Source organism: Gadus morhua, chromosome 14, assembly GCF_902167405.1.
Source record: "Gadus morhua chromosome 14, gadMor3.0, whole genome shotgun sequence".
In the NCBI taxonomy this organism is placed as follows: Eukaryota; Metazoa; Chordata; class Actinopteri; order Gadiformes; family Gadidae; genus Gadus; species Gadus morhua.
In genome coordinates this window covers 14,337,570-14,361,378 of record NC_044061.1, presented here as the reverse complement: position 1 = coordinate 14,361,378, position 23,809 = coordinate 14,337,570, and the positions used below count along the sequence as shown (strand labels likewise).

General features: G+C 44.8%; 1 protein-coding gene across 3 annotated transcripts; it reads left to right on the top strand.

The window, feature by feature from the left end:
• The first annotated feature begins 1,628 nt into the window (after positions 1 to 1,628).
• tdrd3 (tudor domain containing 3) lies at positions 1,629 to 20,679 on the top strand. Of its 3 annotated transcripts, XM_030377282.1 has the most exons (14): positions 1,629 to 1,856; positions 3,092 to 3,176; positions 3,969 to 4,034; positions 6,148 to 6,308; positions 9,484 to 9,625; positions 9,739 to 9,810; positions 10,242 to 10,388; positions 11,226 to 11,465; positions 13,920 to 14,142; positions 14,390 to 14,533; positions 14,982 to 16,120; positions 17,649 to 17,774; positions 19,456 to 19,618; positions 20,448 to 20,679. In XM_030377282.1, the coding sequence occupies exons 1-13, from the start codon at positions 1,819 to 1,821 to the stop codon at positions 19,570 to 19,572; spliced, it is 2,700 nt and encodes an 899-aa protein (XP_030233142.1). In that variant the 5' UTR covers positions 1,629 to 1,818; the 3' UTR covers positions 19,573 to 19,618; positions 20,448 to 20,679. The 3 variants fall into 3 exon arrangements, with proteins under 3 accessions (XP_030233142.1, XP_030233144.1, XP_030233141.1); XM_030377284.1 differs by lacking the exon at positions 19,456 to 19,618; XM_030377281.1 differs by having other exon boundaries at positions 19,456 to 20,679.
• Positions 20,680 to 23,809: the final 3,130 nt, after the last annotated feature.

Below are 23,809 nucleotides of genomic sequence, written 5' to 3'. Positions count from 1 at the left end.
CTGAGGGAGACATAGAGACGTCGGGGGTGCCCTCGGGACCAATATTTTAAATAGATGTCAGGCCATGTTCCAGTTAACGTCCACTGGGCTGAAACAGAGCAGGCCAGAACACCTGGAGTAAGAGTTTAAAGAACATCAATTAGACTGAATTCAGCTTAACCACAACTTTAACAGAAGTTATGTTCAATATTAATCAAACCGACTTCTTTAACATAACTTAACAGGACTGAAATAGATTGGAGCTCAAGTAAGCTAACTAAAATTAACTTAATGACCCCAGAATATTGAAATAAAAAGACATTGTCTAAGAAAATGTGTCATTCAAGCTGATGCTGTGCCTCTTTCAGTGCAATTTTTTTCTTGCATTTGGATTCATATAGGTCAAGATAGGTACCACATTGCATTGATTGATGTCCGTCCATTGATCCATTTGAGTCAGAAAAGGGCACATTCTTACACGCACACACACACACACACACACACACACACACACACACACACACACACACACACACACACACACACACACACACACACACACACACACACACACACACACACACACACACACACACACACTCATCATTTAATCTTCAATCATTCAAATTCCTCAAACACTGAAGATAAGACAGGAGCCTATAACTGAACCCTAGGCCTTCTCAAATTAGAATTTAAGCTCTTTTCTAAAAGCCCTCACTGTGGTACGACCAATTAGTCAGGGAGGCCATTTACAAGATGAAGCGCAGCCAAGATCTAACAGTTAAATGAGAGATATTAATGACATCACACAGAGTGTGTGAATAACTGACCTTTATTATGGCGGTGGAGTCACTGATCATAAACACCTTTAATGGCGTTTCTGCCCTGCCACCATCCTTAATGACACTCTCTCCCTAGACACCTACCGTCTTGCCATTTCATTAGGACAATACATACCCCCTCCTCCCTCCATGTTTTATTTGACCTGCCTCATTTACCGTCCTCTTCCTCTGCCTCCGATCCACCCAGCCTCTCACTGATGCGTCGCCCTGTGGAAGGACGTAATGGACCGAAATATCTCTCTCGCTCGCTTTTCACATTTCCTCACATCATGGCGGTTTATGTTACGCTTCTTGGTTTTGTTTAATTTGATTAAATTCTATTTGACTCCAACTCAATAATGGGCCATTTATTTAATAAAGCGTGTAGGAGTGTTTTTATTGCCAACTTTCATCCTTTTGCAAATAGTGATGAATTGACTGTATACAATGTGGGCTTGGTTATACACATTTTTGCCGCATGGGACACAGCAGCACCACACTATGATTAAAAACCGTGCGGTGAAAATGTACTGTTCAGAATTGCTGTGAAACTTTATGAAATAGGTAAAAAAATATGATTTGTTTGGTATCAAATAGGCAAAAATATATGATTTATTTACGTTAAACAACATATATATATATTTTAAGAAGAAGATCTTAATTGTTTGGTGGATACAGAAGTCACATCAGTGAGGGAACCCCTATGAATCATATTGATGGAATAATGGCACAGCTGTTTACGTTCTACATAAATATTGGCACTTCTCCTTCCCACCACTTACGGGCGCCAAAGCGACTAGACTTATGTCGTCTTGAAAGCTTGAAAGGCAGCCAGCCTCGTCGCGCACTGATGACGTCGCTGCACCGTGTTGTGTGGCTTTAGCGCTAGCAAGCTAAAGTTTACGTTTGATTCCTGAATAATGTATATAAAAAAACGTATGTTCTTTGTTAAGAAGTGCTGCATTTAAATATCGCTTTCTTCATTTATGATACGAAGCGTTTCGAGAAAGGGAGAACGATGACAGATCTGTCAGGATCTCTCAGCAGAGAAGGATGGTATGTGCTTCTAGAGCAGACTGGCTATGTACAGTGCTAGCTGTACTATAATAATGCTGTTTTTTAATAATAATAATGAATACTTATCATTATTATAATGTTGTCAGAGGAATATAGTTGTGACTTAATTCAGATTATTACCAGATATGAATATGTTCATATATGTAACATTGCCTTAGTGTACTATTCTTTTGCAATATTGGACTAACGTTATTTCATATTTTAAAACTGAAGCCTGCACTGTTGTTTCTCAATGTCTTTTTCCCCATGTATGTTTTATCTCTATCCTATGTATTTTTGAACTTGTATTAGTTAATTATTACTTACAAGGTGCAGGATCCTGACATCCAAGGATTTCATTTCTATGAATAACTTCTACCACCATTGTACTACTACGTTATACAATAGCATAGCAAAGTTGTGTTCAACTAGATTCGATTAAATTAAGCAAACTCATCGGTCGAAAATGATCGTGTGATGACTTAATTCAGTGAGACATTGTGTTGAACACCGTCAACTCAACCTGTTCTATTACTTAACCTTAATAGTTGCATGGGAGTATGTTAGACATCACATTAAATATCCAGACTTTGGCTTTTTGATTCATTTATATGTTCTGTTTTATCCATTAAATGCCAATAACGCATTCCTTCTGTAGTGTTCAAATATAATAGTACATTGTATTTTGATGTTTATTAAGCATACATTCACTTAGAAGAGGCTTTATTCCCAAATGGTTCAGTATTTATTCAGAAGAAGGGTAACATAGGATTTGGGTCGTTGTTGTTTCTGAATTCTGAATTATACGCAGTCTACCTGTAGGCAACTCAAGGTTGGCGACAGGTAGACTATTTCTTACCGTTCAGTCAGAATAAATCACCATGATTTTAGATATGACTGGATGTTATGAAAGCATGGTTTGTAACAATAATTAGATTTGACACAATAGTAAGGTATAGATCTACTTATGACCAAAGATATGTTGAATAATTTGCCTTAGATGCATTTCATAGTAGTATACACATTTTAAGGTATGTCAGAATAAAACCTTGTATCGTGAATAATCCAATACCATATCTGATATATATCCATTTGTCTGTCATGTTGGACATATTTGTGTAACAGAGCTTTTTGGCAGTTCATTAGGCATGTGTTTTAGTAGTCACAATATAAATGATACACTGTTGTTGATATGCTAACCGCTTCTGACCCCACTGCCGTGCTCCTCCATGCAGGCACCTCACTGATGCTGGGATAGCACAACTCAAAGGCACGATTGAGAAGGCTTCCCACAATGACATCATCCGTATAGCGCTTGATGTAAGTTATTTTTCAGAGAGTTCTTGCTGCTTTAATTTAAGATACATTTACCACAGTTGTCCTGCTTCTTCTCTTCATGTAAGTTAACATATGGCTTAATGTATGCCACCTGCTCTACGCTTTTATCTATAATTGATACATACTTTTTTAGTATGGGCCGTCCCAGTGGAAATGGAGCCCCCCGCCATTGCAGTGTTGGGGACATGCTCTCCCAATGGAGCTGGTAGAGCAGTGTCTTGTCTTGTCCATGTAGATCAATACAGGACGACTCGTCCTGTATTGATCTACATGGAGCAGGTGTCTGTTTCTCAGTATAAACAAACATCAGATCAGATTATGAAGTAGTTGCAATCATCCAACAAAAATGTTACCTTTTGGAAACATAAAGCAACTAAGAAAGACATTGACAACAAATTTTTTTGAAGTTTGATTTAGTCATTGAAACACATTATTTGTTAATGTTCGATAATGGTCAATGATTAGTTTCAATGATGTTGCATATTCTGTGTGGTGTCGACCTCAACTGTATTTTTTTTTTATTTCTACTAATCATTGTGAATATAGATGTATTATCTCTAGTTTTTATCTACTGTAGGTTCCATTCTGACACCAAAATGTCTCCTCTGGGCTTATTAATTACCATCTTATTTTTTCAGTGTCATTTACTATACTATGCTTTTATGTATAGGCTGATGTTCGGAATGTGTTTATAGATAACATATTTATTTATAGATACAATATTATTACATTTCTATACATGTCATTCATATTTACTCCTTTGTTTTCTTCCAGAGTGATCTGAGACCAATCGGCCGGAAGGTGCTTCCTTCAGAGATCAACAGTGGAAAAGTTGACAAGGTGAATCCAGTGGGGTCTGGTTCCCTGGAATATGCTTTGCATTCTGCATTTTCCCTTAAAGAACAACGCTGGTCTGGATGATAATAACTTTGTCACCTTCTCCACTAGCATCACTAAAACATCCGTTGGCAATATAATTGTTCCAATATATTAGCAAGCTTTCCACAAATTTAAACATTAGCAATATATAACTTTGGTCTTTGTCATAGAAGGACTTTTATGGTGATTCACTGTCCTTAAAGAGTAGATCTGGCGATATGGTCCCACTAATACACCAATATCTATTTAACTATATTTAGGGTTGACTATCATGAACATGGATTTAGTAATGGGGCAATGAGTAAGTATTTTAGATCATGTTTTGTCAAAGTCAAATAAACCTGAATCTCTCTATTACAGCGTGTGAGACCAGGAAAAACCTCACTTAACATCCGACTTTTAAGCTCCCTTCAACAAGATGTGGCTACAACGTCTATTCTTTTTTTGCCAGGCTCTGTCAAATCTAGGCAAAATGTTCCCAGAATGTAAACAAGGCCACACACTGGCATTGTTGCTTTTAGCCGCTGTTCAGGAATAGTTAAGAAGAGTAACAAATATGATAGTTTTATGTTTATATTTATTTTACCAGCGGTAGCTCTATGTCAAAAAGATTCCCTGTGAGTGAGGCATGTATGGTGCTCTGCTTTCAACAGTTAGGAAATAAGAGTTGATTAAACCTGATCCTGGGGAACCTGAAGTTGATTATGCATGCAGCAGTTCTGAACCAAAGCATACTGTTGCTCTGGATGTAGAGCAGCACTGTGCCATCCCTGTGTCCTCCATTGCATCGTGCACGCCTACATTTTATCCCAACGGCCATGGTTGGATTAGTTCCCCCAAAGGGCCCCTGGCACTAAAACTGATAGCCCCCCACCCCCCCCATTACAAACGCATTGCAATTGAAAATAATTGTGTATACATTTTCCTACATCTTACATCTAAGCATTTTATGTTATGTTGTAGTAGTAGTAGTAGTATGTGTTTTTACATAGTTTTGAAGCAGGATATATAGACTTTGCCTCAAAGCAGTGTTACTTTGCCAACGTTTGGTGGCATCCAGGCCATATATCAGAAACTTGTGTAACAGCATAGCCCTACTGTGGTGCTGTTTCTAAATAATAACCCATATCTGTAGCAGCTTCTGCAGTTAGAATGTTTATCAAGAATACTAGTTAATTAAGATATTCGATAATCCACAGATATTAACACTCAATTAGTGGTGTGTGACGGGGGCCCAAAAACACGAGGGCCAGTACGAGTCCCGTGTGTCTAGCGGTGTACACCTGCAGAAGAGGCAGCCCGGTCAGCAGCACTCCTCTATAGAGCTGACGTTTGGTCAACACTTTTATACAACCTGCGAAATTACAAAGTAGCCTACCCTTCCCCCGTCCCCAATGGATCTAACATTAAAAATGTCGGCATAGAAGTGTATTATGCTAGGTCTACAACAGTAAAAAGCAGGTCAAAACTGCGTGACCAGCCAAGCTCTTGTGTGGGTGGACATGGACTGCATAAAATAAAGATTAAAACTGATATATGTCCAACCGATTTGATCATTAGGAATATCAAGAGAATGGGTCAAGTGCTGTGTCATATTTCTGTGAAGAATCGCATCGTGGAGGGCCCTTTGGTGCCCAGGGACTCCTGGGCACGTGCCAAGGTTGCCCATATGGTAGATCTGGACTTGCCGAAGGCAACATTCAAAATAGTGAAGTTACTAAGCAACTAGCATGCAGTTCTCACCAAGCACCACTAGATGGCTCTCACACACCGAAGGAGCAGTGACCTGAAACCCCCCCCCTCCCCCTCCCGTTTGGCTGTGAGTCTGAAGCGCTCTGTAATTAATCAGAAAGGAAATGTCCCAATGCATAGCAAAGACGAATTAAATAGCATGTGATGCTAACAGCCTGGTGTTCCCAGCGTGGTAGTGAGACTATTTATACACCATTATTCCATCCTAGCACCTACCCAGTGGCTGTTCAATGTATGATTAAGGTTTCTTAAAGAAGGGGAGTATCAGAGGAAAGTCCTCTAATCTTCCGCTGTGTGTGTGTGTGTGTGTGTGTGTGTGTAGGTAGAGGGACCATGTGTGCTGCAGGTGCAGAAGGTGAGGAACATCGCGGCCCCTAAAGAGCAGGAGCATTCCCAGGCGGCGCCCCGCATGCTGCGCGTGCACATGACAGACGGACACACCAGCTGCCCAGCGCTCGAATACAAACAGCTGTCCAAGATCAGGTACACACACACACACACACACACACACACACACACACACACACACACACACACACATTCTGCTGTCTTCATCTCCTTGCCATCTCGTCGCTCAGACAGGGAGCAGGTTAGTGTGGTAAGGACTTCCCAGACCATAGGCTCTGGGTTTCGATCCCCCAACGTCCGCAGTCTACCGGTAGGCATCCCTACAAACCCAACCCCTACTTGCCCATTAATGACGTGTGACTGAATTCATTGTAAGTCAAAATGGATGCAATCATTTAGCAAACACTTTGGAAGTGTCTGCTAAATTATTAATTTGTTAATTTTATTATTAGCATTTGCCTAAGTCATGTTGTCCTCTGCACAGAAGCTGAATTGGCTAGCATAAAAGAAAGCGTAGAAGAAAGAGAGCCCATTTACAGGACACTATTATGCGATGGGAAACCGCATGTGATACTGCTCTGCAGCTAAACTAAGTGCTTGCTAAATTAGCTGAGAATATATAATTTTTTGCACAACGACGAAAGTCAAGCAGGTTTTTGCCTTGAATGAGTGTGATGTGAGAGGTCTATGCCACCACTCTTCTCCAAGTTGGAGAAAATATCCATAAAATATCCATAATGTGGGCCATGGGATGGCTTGGGATGATGGATCATCTAACATGGATCACATGTTAGATGTTCATGTTGGTGTGGACTAGTAATCTCCTAGTAAACAGTTATGTACTAGTAAACTAGTTCATAACTGTACAAACAGTTTCCATCCATGGGATGGATGAGGTGGGGAAATATTATTCATAAATAATAGCTGCATACTGTTGGACTAAAAGTTAACTTTTGTTGAGTTTAAGTAGAGGCATAAGTAACATAATTATATAAAAAACACTTTGGGAATTGGATCCCATGTGTCCTATCTTAAAAATATTTGGAGCTGGTACAGGGACATCTCTGAACTTTGGGGGGGGGGGGGGGGGGGGGTTCTGCCAGCTAGTTTTTAGTAGTACCGATCTCTGTTCATTGAGAGTAGGCCTATTTCCATCGCAATTATATGAGCTATGCAGAAATGCATCTCTCTCCCTCTCCCGTCTGCACACAGGAGAACTTCTACACATGTACATATGTTTTATGCATTATTATTGTTTTTCAATATGATGTCGGGTTCATTGCAAATTGCGGACAGGAGTCAGGGTATAGGGAGAGCCAACATTGCCTTGGTAAAGAGTGTGAACAAGTAACAAAAGCACAGCAACCGCAACCACTCTAGCTGCAGTACTGTGTTGGCGTGCAAAGGTGGCACACTTGTTCCAGCTTCCCGAGCTAACCTCATCCATCACGTCTCTGAATGTCTCACCGTTCCCTGCACTCTAACCCTGAACGCCTATAAACTTGCGCAAAAAGGGAGGACATTCAAGGACAGAGTGAATGTATATGCCGGCACCCTAATAGGCAGACACTGTAAATGTTGAGCACGCGAGTATGAAAACATAAGCAGCACTAACCCCAAGTATCAAACTTAAATATTACAAATATACTATAGTACTTCACATTAAATGAAATTTTACTTGCATTGAAAGTTCAAGAGCGGCCCTCTATAAGTGATGAGGGTAATGTTAAGACTTACACTGTAATGTATAATACTACTTTCACTAGGATTCTTTTTAAATAGTCACCATTCACAATAGTTACCAATGTTAATACTCACACTGTATATAGTTCTTTTACTCAGATTCTTTGGAACTTTTAGGATTCATTATGGTTACTAATATTAAGACTTCCGCTATATATTTCATACTTTCCCTTGGGTTATTTTGAAGTGTTGTGATTCACAGTGGTTTCCTCTATTTTAAGGCAGACGCTCACAATAAACATTGCCGCATTTAGCTGTGTAATCACATCATCTTAAACATTGTTTACCAGTCCTGTCTGGCGTCTCTGCTGAATTTCAGCTCTTTTTTTTCATCTGCAATCTCCGCTGTCCCTCTGTCCTCAATTTCCTGTTATCCCTCCTCCAGCTTGTTTCACACAGATAGCCTAACTCTATCTCTCACACATACAGACACACACACAGACACACACACACACACACACACACACACACACACACACACACACACACACACACACACACACACCCACCCACCATCTCTGAAACACGCACACCCCTTCTCCCCTCCTTGTCAACATCTCCTCTCTATTTTCCCTTTATCTGCTGTTTCCACTCTGTGGCAGCTGATCTACTAACCACTTCCCTGGTAATGACATCTCCATCCCGGCAGCGGTGGCCGCAGCGACCGCTGCCATGACAACCAGTGCAGGCTGTACAGGTGGAGGGGGGGAGAGAACAGAACAAAAGCTCTCTTCATGAGCTGCATACATGCAGACACAAACACCACGTCTTACTGTGTGTGTGTGTGTGTGTGTGTGTGTGTGTGTGTGTGTGTGTGTGTGTGTGTGTGTGTGTGTGTGTGTGTGTGTGTGTGGGTCTGTTGTGTCAATTTGTATGGTGAATCAGTGTGTGTGTGTGTGTGGTGTTTGCGTGTCTTGCATTTGGGTGTGTGTCTGCATGGGTGAGGGTGTGTGTGACTGAAACATCTGAAAGTCAGGGAAAATAACAGTGCATTAAGTAGCAAGAAGGATCCAACTGTGTCTGCTCTCTGCGGGAGTCCGTGTGTGTGTTTGTGTGTGTTTGTGCGATTATGTGTATTTTGCTGTGGGTTTTTGTCTGCATCTCTATCCATTTTGTGCGTGCACGTGTTTTACAGTCTGTGTATGTATGTGCGTGTAGGAGACCTTGCTGACTAGGACAGCCCAGTGTTTTAGATTGAAATCCATTCTAGCCACGCTGACATCTGGTGGCTGGAGCTCGGTAATGAGGGAGGGCCTGATGACGTATGATGAGACACACACACATGCACACACGCACACACATGGGCCTGGCCTCCCCTGGACCTGCTCCATGTAATTTAGAGAGTGGTGGGGGGGAGGGAGAAAAAGGAGGCTGGGGCGTAGAGGTGGGAGGAGATTGAGGGGAGAATTTTGAGGTGGGGGGAGAGTTGAGGGCAAGGGTATGGAGGGGTTAGGCTATCGAGTTGATTCCGAATTCATTGTATTTCATTTTTTTTTACTTTTTCTTCTATTCATGGTACTGTCCTGCACTTTCTCCTCTGACAAACTCATGTCCTCCTTTTTCTCAGTTTGAACACCCCTCCTGGAACGAAGGTGAAGCTACTTGGTACGGTCCAGGTTAGAAATGGCTTCCTGCTCCTGGAGGATTCCAAGATTTGCGTCCTGGGAGGGGAGGTTCAGTTCATGGTGGAGAAATGGGAACTGCAGAGGGTGAGGCTTGTGGCTCGCATGTTTTTTTGATCAAGTCAACGGGGTTACGGGATGTCAAGCCCGACGATCATCCACACGCCAGTTGGTGAAGTGGTCCGTTGTCATGGTTTCAGAGTTTGGCCAAACACAGCCGGAGTAACATCGGAGCAGAAGGAGGACCTCCGCCCTTCGTACCGTTTGGACAGGTGGGCGGAAGGATTAGGACAACACAAAATACTATAACAATCCCCACAATACCACTGTTACCACAACATTAAAACCTCAATCACCACCACATCCTCAACAAAGGAAATACAACAACTAAATAACAACTTCAACAGTGCAGCTGCAACTTCCACTACTACCTAAACAATGAAACTACGAATTCCAGAATTACCTACAACAATAAAAATCACAACAAGCACACCAAAATAAAACAACTACAATTACACAGCCACAACACTATATCAACAACGAAAACAACCTTTAACAAAATACAACAACCTCAACAATAAGAGCCCAGCAAAATAACTTGGCACTCACCACAACGATAAATGACAAACATATGACACAATCACCATCACAACAACACCACCTACCACAGGAGTGCCGTAGTAACCTCTGTCTACCGCTACAGAAGTGTGTGAGACAGGAGGTGGTGGACAGTAAGGCCCTGGACCGGAGGAAGACCCTTCAGAGCCCCACCCCCCTCAAGCCCGAGGAGAACGAGCAGTTTGAGAAGCAGCGCACGGCCGCCATTGCTGAGGTTGCCAAGACCAAGGAGGTGAGGCATTACGTTTCCATGTTAAACCGTCTACACCTGACTAGAGCGCGAGACCAAGGACTGTATGGCGTGTTCGAGATGCATCGTACACCACCTGCACGAGTTGCAAAGTGGGAAATCTCCCAGCTTTCTTGTGACATTTCACCGGAGGCACGCCCCTTGAACTCGTGCTCCTGAGAGTCCACGAGTTCAGCAAGGCTAACCGTAAGACTCGACAAACAAAGATGGCTGCAACCATAATGAGATGTATTTTCTTTGTATTTGTGCCACGTTGGCCTAAATGCTCTTATCCACTTGATTACATTGCTGCTTTAATCCGGTCACCAATTTATGCGTTGCACGGTCAGGCTGAGTGGCTAATGTAGCTACCACTAACAATGACCAGCCAATGACTGTTCTTACCGACTCGTCATGTAGCGATGCCCACATAGTCAAGTGCTAAATACATGAAATAATGTCACGAGAGCAAACCGGCGAGTGGTGTATGACGTATCTCAAACGCACCATTAGTTGGCTTTTGTACAATGATGGCATCTCATTGCACCAGGCAAACAATCAAGTATATAATCAAGCCATTATAATCAATTAAGATCCGTTCTTCAATTATTGTTTCCCAACTCTCAGTCACCTTCTAGATAATTTGATTGGTTACCTATGTAACTTACCTGTTGCTCACCTGTTGGTTTCCAGCTAGCTAATTGGATTAGTTACTTTTGCAAATAAACGGTTGCTTACCTGATGATCTCCTGCTAGCTAATTGGATTGGTTGCTTGTGTAAGTATCCTGTTGCTCACCTGTGGCTCACTGGTTGGTTACTTCTCATGTCTCCGTGCTCAGGCTCCTCGCACATTTGGCGGCGGGGGAAACGCTGGCGGGAACCTGATTAGCAGTGGCTCCTCCTACCGCGGCCGAGACTCCCACGCGTACCGCCAACGAGAGGATCGGAGCGAGTGGACGGAGAGGAGCGACAGCCGACAAGATGGGAACTACAGGGAGCCAGGGAGGGAGAGCAGACAGGATGGGAACTACAGGGAGCCGGGGAGGGACGTCCGACAAGATGGGAACTACAGGGAGCTGGTGAGGGACACCACTAATCATTACATCCCATTACATCCTGACATTACATCATTGAGCTCTTAGCACTTTCTTCATTAGCCAGAGGTCAGGGCAGGTTGGAGTCTAGATGGGTTGCTGGTTAAATCATTGATCCTGAGAAGGGTACAATGATTTAAATCCCTCCCAGCTCTCCCTCCCTCCCTCTCTCGTTCTCCTTCTTGCTCTTCCTCCCGTTACTCCCTCCCTCTCTATAGCTCTTCTTCTGCCTCTTCCTCCCGTCCCCTCGCTCTAGCTCCCCTTCTCACAGTAGCATGATATAGCCCTCAAGTCTCAAGTTCATCCTCAAGGCCTTTGATAAGAGATATTATCTGTGGCTTGGGACTGGAAAGAGAGCAGCCCTGGTCAACATAACCCTCTGCTTTCGGTTCATATGAAGTGCTGAAGTGTTTTCAAGAAGCCCTTTGAGAGAGGAATGCTTCCTTTTTGTGAGCATGATGGCCCTCTCTGAAGTATTATTGGTTGCAGTGGCACTATGACTAGCCCTGCTAATTAGAAAAACTCTGAAGAGCTTGCCTAGCTCTCTCCTCTAAGGACACCACACACTCGTGTTGTTTCCCAGCGAGATTCCTGTTTTGATTGGCTAATTACGAGAATGCTTGGTGGTGCCAGTACTGGGCATACTGGATGAGTGTCTGGCTCGGAAACCGGCCGGACATGACCAGTGGAAATTCACAGCCCACACTATCATCACCAACACAGTATCATCTCCAGCCTACGCTATCACCATCAATACATTACTCAGCGACACACTATCATCATGATACACTTATCATCACCAACCCACCATCATCCCCAATACATTAATCAGCGACACACTATCATCATGATACACTTATCACCAACCCACTATCATCCTCAATACATTAATCAGCGACACACTATCATCACCAACACACTATCATCGACAAAACACTATCCTCGCAGCAACAACACCTTGAAGCTTTTTCATAAGACCATGATTTTAAAAGCACAAATAGAAAAATAACTTATAAAGACGAATTAACCCTATCCCAACTCTCCCCATCCCTCCTCCCAACCTCACTTAGTACCGTTCTCAATCCTTCCCTTGATTTACACATTCAAAGAGAAATTAGGAGGGGTCAATGAAGTTAGCTGTGCGGCTAGCGAAACATTGGGCTTTGAATCTTGTCTAATGACCACTGATTATATTCTGCTCACTCACATTCACCTATTCATGTAAAAGATTAATAATAATGTGATACAGCTGATTTGTGTGTGTGCAGCCCAAGGTTCTTTCTTCCTCAAACTAAACAGGGGTCTAGTTATAACAGATAATGTTTAAATCCGCCAGACACTGATTATTAAAGTTAGCAAGACTATTTCTGACCTTGTGTATTTTCCTAAAATGCATAGCTCTGGCTATGCCATGTACCTTAAGGCGTCAGTGTTTCAAATTATTAAACGTTTCATTATACAATAGGAATGGATGCGTTGGCATTTATTTGCAGATTGAAAGACAAACGCATTGATGTCAGAAGTCAAGCATGTAATCCTTGACTTCATCGCCGGTTTAATAGTAACAATCATTTGTAGCCTACATGTTTATTTTTATTTTTCAAAGAAATGTTGTTGTTCTCAATCTCATTGACATTGTAGACTTTCCTTTTTGTTAGAATAACTAAACTCATAGATCTAATGCAAACATGAACAACCGACATTAATGTGGGCTTTGGACGTCATCGTAGCAAGAGTCACCATTCCGAGAATCCTTCTGTGGCCAATTATACGTTAACAGCAAAGTTTTCCGCAATTGCAATTGTTTGTCAGTCGGCGTTTTTATGTATTATGAGTCGATGTTGTTGTACATCTTTAAAACTTTTTTAACTGTGATTCTTGTAGACATCCTTTAATTAATCAAGTGGACTGGGAAGGCTTAACGCTAATCTGCCAGTTTTGAAAAGGACAATGAACTGTAGGAAGACTTCTCTCCCTGTTCTGTGTTATTCTATCAAGAATTGACATCCCCCTGTTTCCTTCTTTATCTGGTTCTCTGATAATCCCTCCTCCATCTCCACCTCTTTTCTCTCCTTAAATATTCAACATTCATTCATTGTGTTCGTTGTTTCACTCATCCTATCACATCCCTGACACATACTTACCTACCTGACCTTCCTCGAACAAAGTACTCCTCATCTGTTCTGCTTCCTCAGAATGGGTTTTTAATCTCTCTCTGTGTCACTTTCTCCTCTCTATAACCCCCCCGCCCATCTCTTCCTCCTCTCTCTATGTATCACTTTATATCCTTCTCTCTCCTCCCTCTTCTGTCTCCTTCTTTCTTTCTCTCCTTCTTTCCCTGTTTCACCCTCTCCTCTCTCTTTCTGAGATCTTATCTGAGATTGTGGAATAATAATATTTTGTCAATAAATGTAAATTCCCCCTCCGTCTCTCTGCCAGGTGGATGAGCGGGCCCTGAAGGACATCATGGAGATGGGCTTTGATAAAGAGGACGCTCGGGTGGCTCTGATGGACCACAACAACAACTTGGAGGCTGCCCTGAATAGCCTGCTGACTGCAGCCACTAGCCCTGCCCCTAGCCCCACCCCTAGCCAGGCCCCAAGTAGACACGGCTCGTCCTACGACATGCACGGGTCCGACTCCGGCAGGCCCCCACCCAGGGGTATGTACACATACGTATACTCTTCCACAGGCACACACACACACACTCTTGCACACACACATACATTCAACCACTGCATGAAAATTATACCTTCTATTCACTCTCTACAAAATCCCAAGAGGCGATAAACAGTGTTTTTCGAGAGAGATATAGATGAGAAAGTTCTCCTAGACTTACGCGCACAACAAAACACATCGATAAGTGTGTCTGTGTGTGTGTGTGTGTGTGTGTGTGTGTGTGTGCACAGGCAGGGGCAGGGGCAGGGGCAGGGGGAGAGGGCGGTCGAGGGGTGAGGATGAAGAAGATGGAGAGGGAGCAGGTGGAAGGCCGTCTGGACCCAGCACGCTGTTCGACTTCTTGGAGTCAAAGATAGGATCGTTCTCCATCAATGGTTGGTGTGCTTTCTGGTCATACAGTCTGTCTCTATCTCTGTCTGTCTGTCTCTATCTGCACTGAACTGTGGCTTCGATACCTGTATGTTTAATTTCTTTAATAAAAGTCCATTCTGAGAGACTACGTTGTTTAGAATATTAACATTGTGTCTATGGCTGTGTTATGTGTATATGAATGTGGTGTTTATCTGTGTGTCTATGTTGAGTAGTTTATTAACATTGTGTTAATGTGTAGTTTATCAATTTGTGTTCATGAGTGTTTGTTTATGTTGTGTAGTTTGTTAAGTTTGTGTTTTTAGTTTAACAACATTATATTTAGTTTATTAAGATTCAGTTACGTTTTTTTAACTTAGTGTTTATGTGTGTGTTTATGTTGTGCAGTTCATTAACATTGAGTTAACTGTTGGTGTGTAGTTTATTAATACTGTGTATTTTGTGTTTTGTCAGATTCTAAGCCCCAGGAGCCAGCAGGGAGGCCCCAGGACGGGAGATCTTCCTTCTCCTCCTCCTCGGACCTCCACTCCTCTTCCAGAGCCTCTTTCTCCCAGCGGACCCCCAGACCCCCACGCTTCAACAGGGACACAGACTTCCCCCGGCCTGGCCAAGACCCTCACGCCACCTCCACGGCCCACCAGGGCTCCACCCACTGGCCTGGCCCCGACAGAGGCCCTCGTGGTGGGACCGACCGCTTGCCCAGCGGCCGCAGGGACTTCCAGAACGACCACAACACCAGCACCTCTTCCTTTTCATCATCCACGTCTGTGCTCGGCCAGCCCAAGGTTCCACCCCCCCCACCAACCTCACGCTCACAGAGCTTCCACCAGCCGGCCCCACGCTCAGAGAGCTTCCACCAGCCGGCCCCACGCTCAGAGAGCTTCCACCAGCCGGCCCCACGCTCAGAGAGCTTCCACCAGCCGGCCCCACGCTCAGAGAGCTTCCACCAGCCAGCCCCACGCTCAGAGAGCTTCCACCAACGCAATGCTCGCAATGGAGAAGTTGGCGCTGGGGAATCGAACCACCGAAGAGGCCCCAGAGAGAACTCTGCGATGCCCAAGCTCGGTGAGCCACCAGCGCCTGAGGGCAGGGGGGCGGGAGTGACGAGACGCAGCGACTACAGAGCCGAAGATCCCGGTAGGAGGCGAGCGGGGAGGGGGGACCGGCCGATCTCGTGGACGGAGACGCCCGCCGCGGTGACCGACCAGGACGTCGGGGGCGTGTCCCGGGACACGCGGCCCAATAGGGGTGCGGATCCTGCCCTCAATGGGGACTGGGAGCAGAGGAGAACCGGGCCCATCAAACCTGACGTCACGGCGACGCCCTTCCGTAGAGAAGACCCTCCCCCCCAGGCCAGGAGGATCCCCCCACACACGGGACCCATCAAACCCGACATCGTCGCAGCACTCCCCAGAGATGCCCCTCCTCCCAAGAGAGCGGCCTCCCAGAGAGGGCCCAGCCAGGGAAGGCCAGGCCAAAAGCCAGTCCAGGACAAAATCCAAGGTCCTAAGGGGTCGGAGAAAGGTCACATGGGGGAGTCATCGTGGAAACCAGGAGACCAGTGTATGGCACCCTACTGGGAAGATGGCAAGGTAAGGAACATGTAAAGAACCTGGTTCAAACCACCAGGCACTACAGCCATTACAAGCCATTTTTTTATTGATTTGTTCAAGGTCCCACTTGCGGTGTCGCTACTTCTATAGTGACATCGCAGGTTGGGTCAGAGATATGATTGATGGATCAGATTAGCAGTTGGTACAGAGCAATGGGAAGGCTGGTTGGCTCGCCACCCGGGAAATTCACTTGGTGGAAAACTAGGTGGTGCCCTTAAAGGTTCATTAGCACCAAAAGCAAAGCGAATATCCTACTCACGTTTCTCGGACAAGTGATTGTGCATCGACCAAAATCCGCGGGAAAAGGTCAAATGTGAATGAGTGAATTGAATGAATTTGCATCGTTTGCATGGGTAGAATCGCACATAACAAAAGGGTCGCGTCTGCTCATTCACGTAATCGATCAATCGTGCGCAAAATACATTTCAAAGTCCATTCTGCAGAGCAAATTCAAATCACCGGCACAATGGGCTGGGGGTCTAACACCATATAGTATATATAAACTATAACTGCGTTTCACATTAATCGCAAATATCTCGCTGCTTTTGGTTTTCCTTTGTAGACGCGTTGAGAGGATGCGCGGAAGAATCCGCTGTCAGTGCGTGTGCAGTGTTACAGTGATACGAGGGTTTATCCAATAAGTGGCAGTGTACCCGCGCACCATTGGCATGTATGCGCGCTTGTCTGCATGTGTGAACGAGAATGACAGAGAGAAAGAGTGCTATGCGGAGATGAATGAAGAGAACGATATTTATATTTCAAAATCGCGAAAAAAATAAAATGCTGATCAATTCGTGGCGCTCAGTGTTGATTCTGTGGCGCTGTGCCACACATTGGTCTGTGTATGGGAAATACTGACTCGCTCTGCACCTTAGCTTTTTTGAACGCACGGTAAGATGTGCTGGTGAGACATGTGGATGAGATAGGTGTTTAGCAGTTACACACAGAGCTGGGATGGATGGGTGTTCCATGTGTGGGTATAAAACAAAAGGTAATGAAATGAACTTAGATGTCTAATTTGTTTATATGTGTGTGATCTGCTTGTTCAGACAATCTGCATTAGAAAACACTTCCAGCTGCTGTCCATTGTATAACTAGTGCATCAGTGCTTGTTGTTAAAACCACTTTATAGTTTGTCCACAAATGCATTTGGACCACTCCAGGTGTTACACGCAGGTGTATTTTCAGTTTTTCTTTGAAATGATCTCATCAAAGACGGTGCCATGTAAATATTATCCTTTAGCGAAAGGGACTTCCCTCTGTGAAGAATACTCAATTTTATTTGCTCTCTCCCTCGCTCAATCTCTCCCCTCCCGATATCCCTCTATCTCTCCCTTTCTCTGTCCTGTTCCTTTCTCTCTCCCCTTTCGCTGTCGTTGCTCTTCCTCTTGGACCTTCCTCCTTCTCTCTCACTGTCTTTCACTCTGTCCCATCTCCCTGCTACAACCTCAACGTCAATGCTGTCTCCCTCTCCCCCTCCCCCTCCCACTTCCCCTGTCGGCCTCAGTTCTACCGAGCGAGGATCGATGCGGTGCACGCCTCCGGCTGCACAGCGGTGGTGGTCTTCAGCGACTTCGGCAACTGTGAAGAGGTCCTACTGCACAGCATCAAATCTGCAGCCCCGGGCCCCTGGGTGAGGAACTAAGGAAGCCTTTAGGAGCCAGTTAGAGTGGGAGATACGAGACTAGACAGGAAGTTGTGGCTTCTTATTTCTGACCGATCGCAGGTATCTTTAGGCGTAAAAAAAAACAACAGTTTTTCATTGTTGTGATCACTCTCTGGGTAACCGGTTACTGAGAGATACACCTGATTGTTGATGCAATTATACTACAACTACTACCAATGTTCTTCAACTAGTCACTTGTAGTCAATAGTTAGAGCAACAGAAAAAGGCGTAATATTGTCACATCCATATGAACCCAATAAAACATTGTTGATGTAAAGTGTTGTGAGTATCGCACAAATGTAGAGTCACTTTAGTAGCCTCTTTCCACTTGACTAGTTTCATCTTCCTTATGCCTATATCATATAGATAATATACTTACGATTGCAATACATACCCACTTTAACCAATCAATAAGATCAGTAATTAGATGGAAGAATCATCAGTGTTGCTTCTTGGGCTGGTCAGGATATTATTACTTTGGTGTGACTCCCAACTGCAAGGTTCTGGATTCAAATGTCCCCCCAATGTCCACAGACTACCTGTAGGTATTCTGGAGCTAGGTGCTCCCTACCTGCTCCTTTATGACACGTACCAGAAACACGGCGCTTTGGTAAAACGTGTCTGGTGAATGACTCGGTGGGAGGTGGGGTGGGGGAGGGGTTCAGCATGCTGGCTGCTGTAAAGTGGGGGTGGTTTAAAAAAAGAGTAAGAGGGAGAGATAGTGTTAAGGTGAAGCGAGGTGGAGAGGCCTCCAGCATGTATGATGGAGGATCGGTGAAGGGCTGAGGGTTGTCCACTGGGAGGGGGTTAAAGGTTAGGGTAATCCGGGTTGTGGGTAATCCAGTGTAAGGAGGTGAGGGTAATCCAATGTAAGGGGTAAGGGGGGTGAGGGTAATCCAGTGGGAGGGGTGAGGGGGTGAGGGTAATCCAGTGGGAGGGGTGAGGGTTATCCAGTGGGAGGGGTGAGGGGGTGAGGGTTATCCAGTTGGAGGGGCAAGAGGTTAGAAAGGGATGAGTGGTTGATGGTAGTCGAGTGGGAGTAGTGGTGGTAGTCCAGTGGGAGTAGTGATGGTAGTCCAGTGGGAGTAGTGATGGTAGTCCAGTGGGAGTAGTGATGGTAGTCCAGTGGGAGTAGTGATGGTAGTCCAGTGGGAGTAGTGATGGTAGTCCAGTGGGAGTAGTGGTGGTAGTCCAGTGGGAGTAGTGGTGGTAGTCCAGTGGGAGTAGTGATGGTAGTCCAGTGGGAGTAGTGATGGTAGTCCAGTGGGAGTAGTGGTGGTAGTCCAGTGGGAGTAGTGGTGGTAGTCCAGTGGGAGTAGTGGTGGTAGTCCAGTGGGAGTAGTGGTGGTAGTCCAGTGGGAGTAGTGATGGTAGTCCAGTGGGAGTAGTGGTGGTAGTCCAGTGGGAGTAGTGGTGGTAGTCCAGAGGGAGTAGTGATGGTAGTCCAGTGGGAGTAGTGATGGTACTCCAGTGGGAGTAGTGGTGGTAGTCCAGTGGGAGTAGTGGTGGTAGTGCAGTGGGAGTAGTGGTAGTCCAGTGGGAGGGGGGCTGAGGGGGATAGGGAGTAGTCCAGGTGTGGGGCAGGGGTCTACCTGTTCGTCGTCCTGTCAGTCGCTAACACGCGTCGTGTTACCGTGTCTGCTGACAGGAGGAAGACGACGGTTGCTATGACGACTCGATGGAGTTTCGTGACGGCGGCGACGGACAGATGCGGACGGCTCGACCCACGCAGCAATATTACCAGCCCCCTCGGGCGCGGGACTAGCCACGCCCCCCAGCTAGTCAGCCACGCCCCCACCCCGAAAGCGCCAGTAGGTTACATAAGGGCTGAGCTCAACACCTTGTTAAAACAAGACACGATCACAGAACTGTTTGCACGTTGGCAACCCGGGTGGGGAAAATATGTAGCATTATTAAAATGATAACTCGTTTTTGTGATGTGTTAGTAAAGTGCACGCATAAACCAAAAAACTCACTTGAACTTGACATAACTGAAGCCAAGACAAACTCTAGCGAGTGGAAGTGGAATCAAAATTTTGCCACATATTTATTTATTCTCACCTTCAAGTTGCACTTGGAGGTTAGCTTAATGTGTGCTACCATTGTACCAAACGTTTCCTATCCATATGGTAGAGAAGATACAGCAGGTAGGAGCTTCTAAAGTCCCCACTTGTGATCACCTGAAATGCAGACAGGGTAGCAGGTGATTTCTGACTATTAAGCTCCATATATTTGATGTAAAATAGTTTGAAAGGTCTTAAGGTTCTTTATGTACAAGCAGATGTGCCTAATGATTGGTAGGCACAGGATAACCACTACTAATCCCTTAGTGCAGTACGATGCGCTGACATCCACCGGGACACAGATATAAAAATCTGCTTCAGAACTAGAAATTGCGGTCTAAAACAGGTCGGGAGCCACTGTTTTAGTGATTGGTCAACCAATAATAATCCCAGCCCCCACCCACACAGCTGAGGCTCTTGGGATGCATTGGGGCACAGACTTGTGTAACTTCACAGAAGTTGACATTACAGGAGACGGTTTACATGGAGTAAGGAATTTTTTAAAGAAGCATTTTATTGTGTGCTTAGTAATCACCTGTTGTTTTTTTCTATCAATCTATATCCACACTTGTTTCAGTGAGAAAGAAACACTCTTTCCTCGATGTTCCCGAGTTCTTCCTGACTAACGAAGGCTCCGCATCTTCCCAAAGATGGAGAAGACTTTTTCAAAGGGCTTTGGACAAGAGCTAAACTAATAACCTGACGTCAATTTCCAAGGACTTTGTTACGGACTCTTATCTCTTGTAAATTGTATGAGGGTTTATAGACCGCCTGCATCATCATGTTAATAAACTACAGTTGCAAATATCTGCCATGTCTATTGTTAAGTTTCTGTGCCCTATGGAATCCGCCAGGATTTAAAATGACTGCCTTCCTCTTTCCTTCTCGGGGTCGGGTAGATAAGCTAATGAAGTTTTGGAATTCAATTACCACCTCGGATAAACTAAATTACTCCATCAGATAAGGTAAAATCCATCCCAAACTTTGGTCGGAAAAGATAAGCCTATAAAATAATGTCTGCGGTGCATTTCCTAATCATTCACAGCCTTAAAGATGTTCAATGGTTTTATATATACTCCCAGCCATCTAATGACTTATTCATTGGCTTTAAAACGCTGTCGCCGTTCACGCCTAGAGATCGATTCCCCGCGCTCATTTGTCGTGTTCTGCCAAGCAAATCCGTTGGGTAAGACAATCTGGTCCGCCTGTAATGGAGATGCTCGCGGTGGAGATATCATTTTGCACATTACAAAAGGGACTATCGCTACCCCTTCGACCGTGCAGCACACACAGTACCAACGCACACACACACACACATCCGCATTTGGACGGCCATTTCCGAGCTTTCGCCATTCAACACGTTTACACATCATGAAACAATCGCCCGCCGCTGGGGTGGAGCAGACAAAGGCGGCAGGGTTCAGTGGGAGGGTCAGCCTGATATTCTGTGTCCCCGGGCTGCAGGATTTGTTTTCTCCTCCCAGTGGCCGCAGATAAATAATTGACAGGAGGTAATATGGAAACCTATTGAACAGGAAGCACTGAAAGTGAAGAGTGGGAGGGAGGAGGAGAGGGATGAGAGAGTTTCCTAATGGCTCTGTAATACCCTCCGGTGTGTTCCCTAAAGAATCATGTTGGATGCAAGGAGCAGATTTTTTGATGACGTTTGGATTTAACTTGGGATAATAATTTGGGAAATCGAATATAGAGGTTTGTTCTGAGTTTTGGTGGATTTTTTCATGGAAAGATGCAGACAAGGATTAGATTGGCTTTTCGATTTGTTCAATAATCCATGTAGTTTGATCTTCCACTGAATTCATATTTTAGTTATTCCACCTGGACATTGCTGGAGAACGCTTTTTCACTGGGACAAAAAACTGTTTTAGTGGCTCAATTTAAAACATTGAAGGCTGAAAACGACTTGCAACACATTAAGATTGTAAGAGCCATGTATGACATACAGGTGCTGCAGGTCTGTGTCAAGAATGTATTTTATAGACCAGCTTTTGAAAACTGCTGTGTTGAAAACCTAAAGGTGGTTACCTTCCCCTGCGATGGCCTTTCAGCTTGTAAGGGGCAAAGCTATGACCAAATTCACCCCTCGCCCCTACCAATAAGCCCTACCCCTCCATCTTACCTGTTCACTTGTAGGGGTATGGTGTTCTTGTTTGGAGAGAGGGGTTGTTCCAACTGGTAGGGCTGGCATGGCCCTTCAAACTGAAGTTTTCCCAGGCATATCAAAATCGGATGTTTTAAGAAATCTCATTGAATGCCTTAATTGCGATTCATCGTCGAGATAGTGGCGAACACAAAACCGTCATGTTGTCCTAGTTTAATTTCGTTTCAATTATACTTTATTATTATTAACTATTATGGACCATTTATTTATAGCAAGCATAAAAATGGAAGGCTAGCATCATAATCTTGCAGATCCCCCCTTTGAAGGCATACAATGACCGTAGTCCAGCAGCACAAGTTTCTGCGCTTGTTACCGCTGTCCAATATCTATGCAGACTGGCAGGGAAGGAGCACGGGTTGCTAACCTACAGAGCAGCGCTGTTCTGTCATGAAGTGGCCTGGTAATGAAGCTGTCCTTTTTTATGACTTGTTTGATCGATTGTTCACATGAAATTTCTAAGTTGTGAACGGTTCGATAATTATCATGTTTCCTATCGCCATCAGATGTATGGCAAAAGTCGTTGTGATAATACCACTATTGCCCTAACAGGGAGGCAGTTTGCTGATTTACTGATGACAACCGCAAAAGGATGCCTATAGCCCACTCAACAGAATCAACACAGCTGCAAGACGGCATGGTAAAAACTCGAAATATCTGCCAAAAAAAACGTGTCTACTTAAACGCCATTGCTGACTACTGCGGACGTAGCTAGGTCTCTTAGGGTTGTCCCATTTCACGATGGATGATTCAACCAATACATCTTGCAACTCTTTTCAGAGGGGCAGGTCGAAAAGCGGTTGGCACTCGAAAGAGTGTTAGGGCTATAAGTAGGAAATTGGATTGGGCCTTCGACTACCAAAGGTCTACAAATATCCTCCAGAGTGTAGCTTAGAGTCTGCAAACAATCTCTTCACTTCTTCTGTCTATCCATCCCTCCACCATCGCATTCACAGCTGCTTGTTGTGCTGCCTTTAGCAGATCTGCAACATACTCTCTGACATCACTTCCTGTTTGGAGGTTTCATTGAAACTCAAAGAACCGTACAGGCTTATTTATACTTGCTGAGCCCACACAAGACTCACTCTAATGATGAGACTACAGATGGACTACTTATCTTACACTTCTTACACCTAACAGTTCTCTCTGAATCTTTCTATCTTTCTCGCTTGGTCTCTCTTTCATGGGCATTTTCTCACGGGCACTATGTCTCTCTTTCACTGACTCCCTGTTCTCTTACAACCACTTTCTCTTTTCCCTCAGGGTCTCACTCTCTTTCCTTCGTTTCCTCTCACATGGTCTCTCTTCCCTGACTCCCCAGTGCAACCTGATAAGTTTGGCTAACAGAGGGAGGAATGGCCTCCCCTCCCCATACCTCCTCCTCTAGTTCCTCCGTCTCCCAGCTGGCCTGCTCTCTCTAAGCACCTCCGTCGCTCCTAAATGCGATGCCTCGACCCACGCTGCCCTGACCCTCGTTGCCGCGGTGACCCCCACCGCCTCCCACGCAACACTGTAGAACCTTTGTACATCTGACATGTGACCCCTGAGGTCTGGGCCCAGTGTGCTCTTTGGAACTCCGCCCCACTGAATCCACCACCACAACTCCAACTCCCTCTCCTCCCTCCAGCCCGCCAGCTCTCTTCCAATGCTGCATTTAACCTGCTGCTCTCACAAGAAGGGAGAGGGAGGTCTGTGTGTGTGTGTGTGTGTGTGTGTCTGTGTGTGTGTGTGTGTGTGTGTGTGTGTGTGTCTGTGTGTGTGTA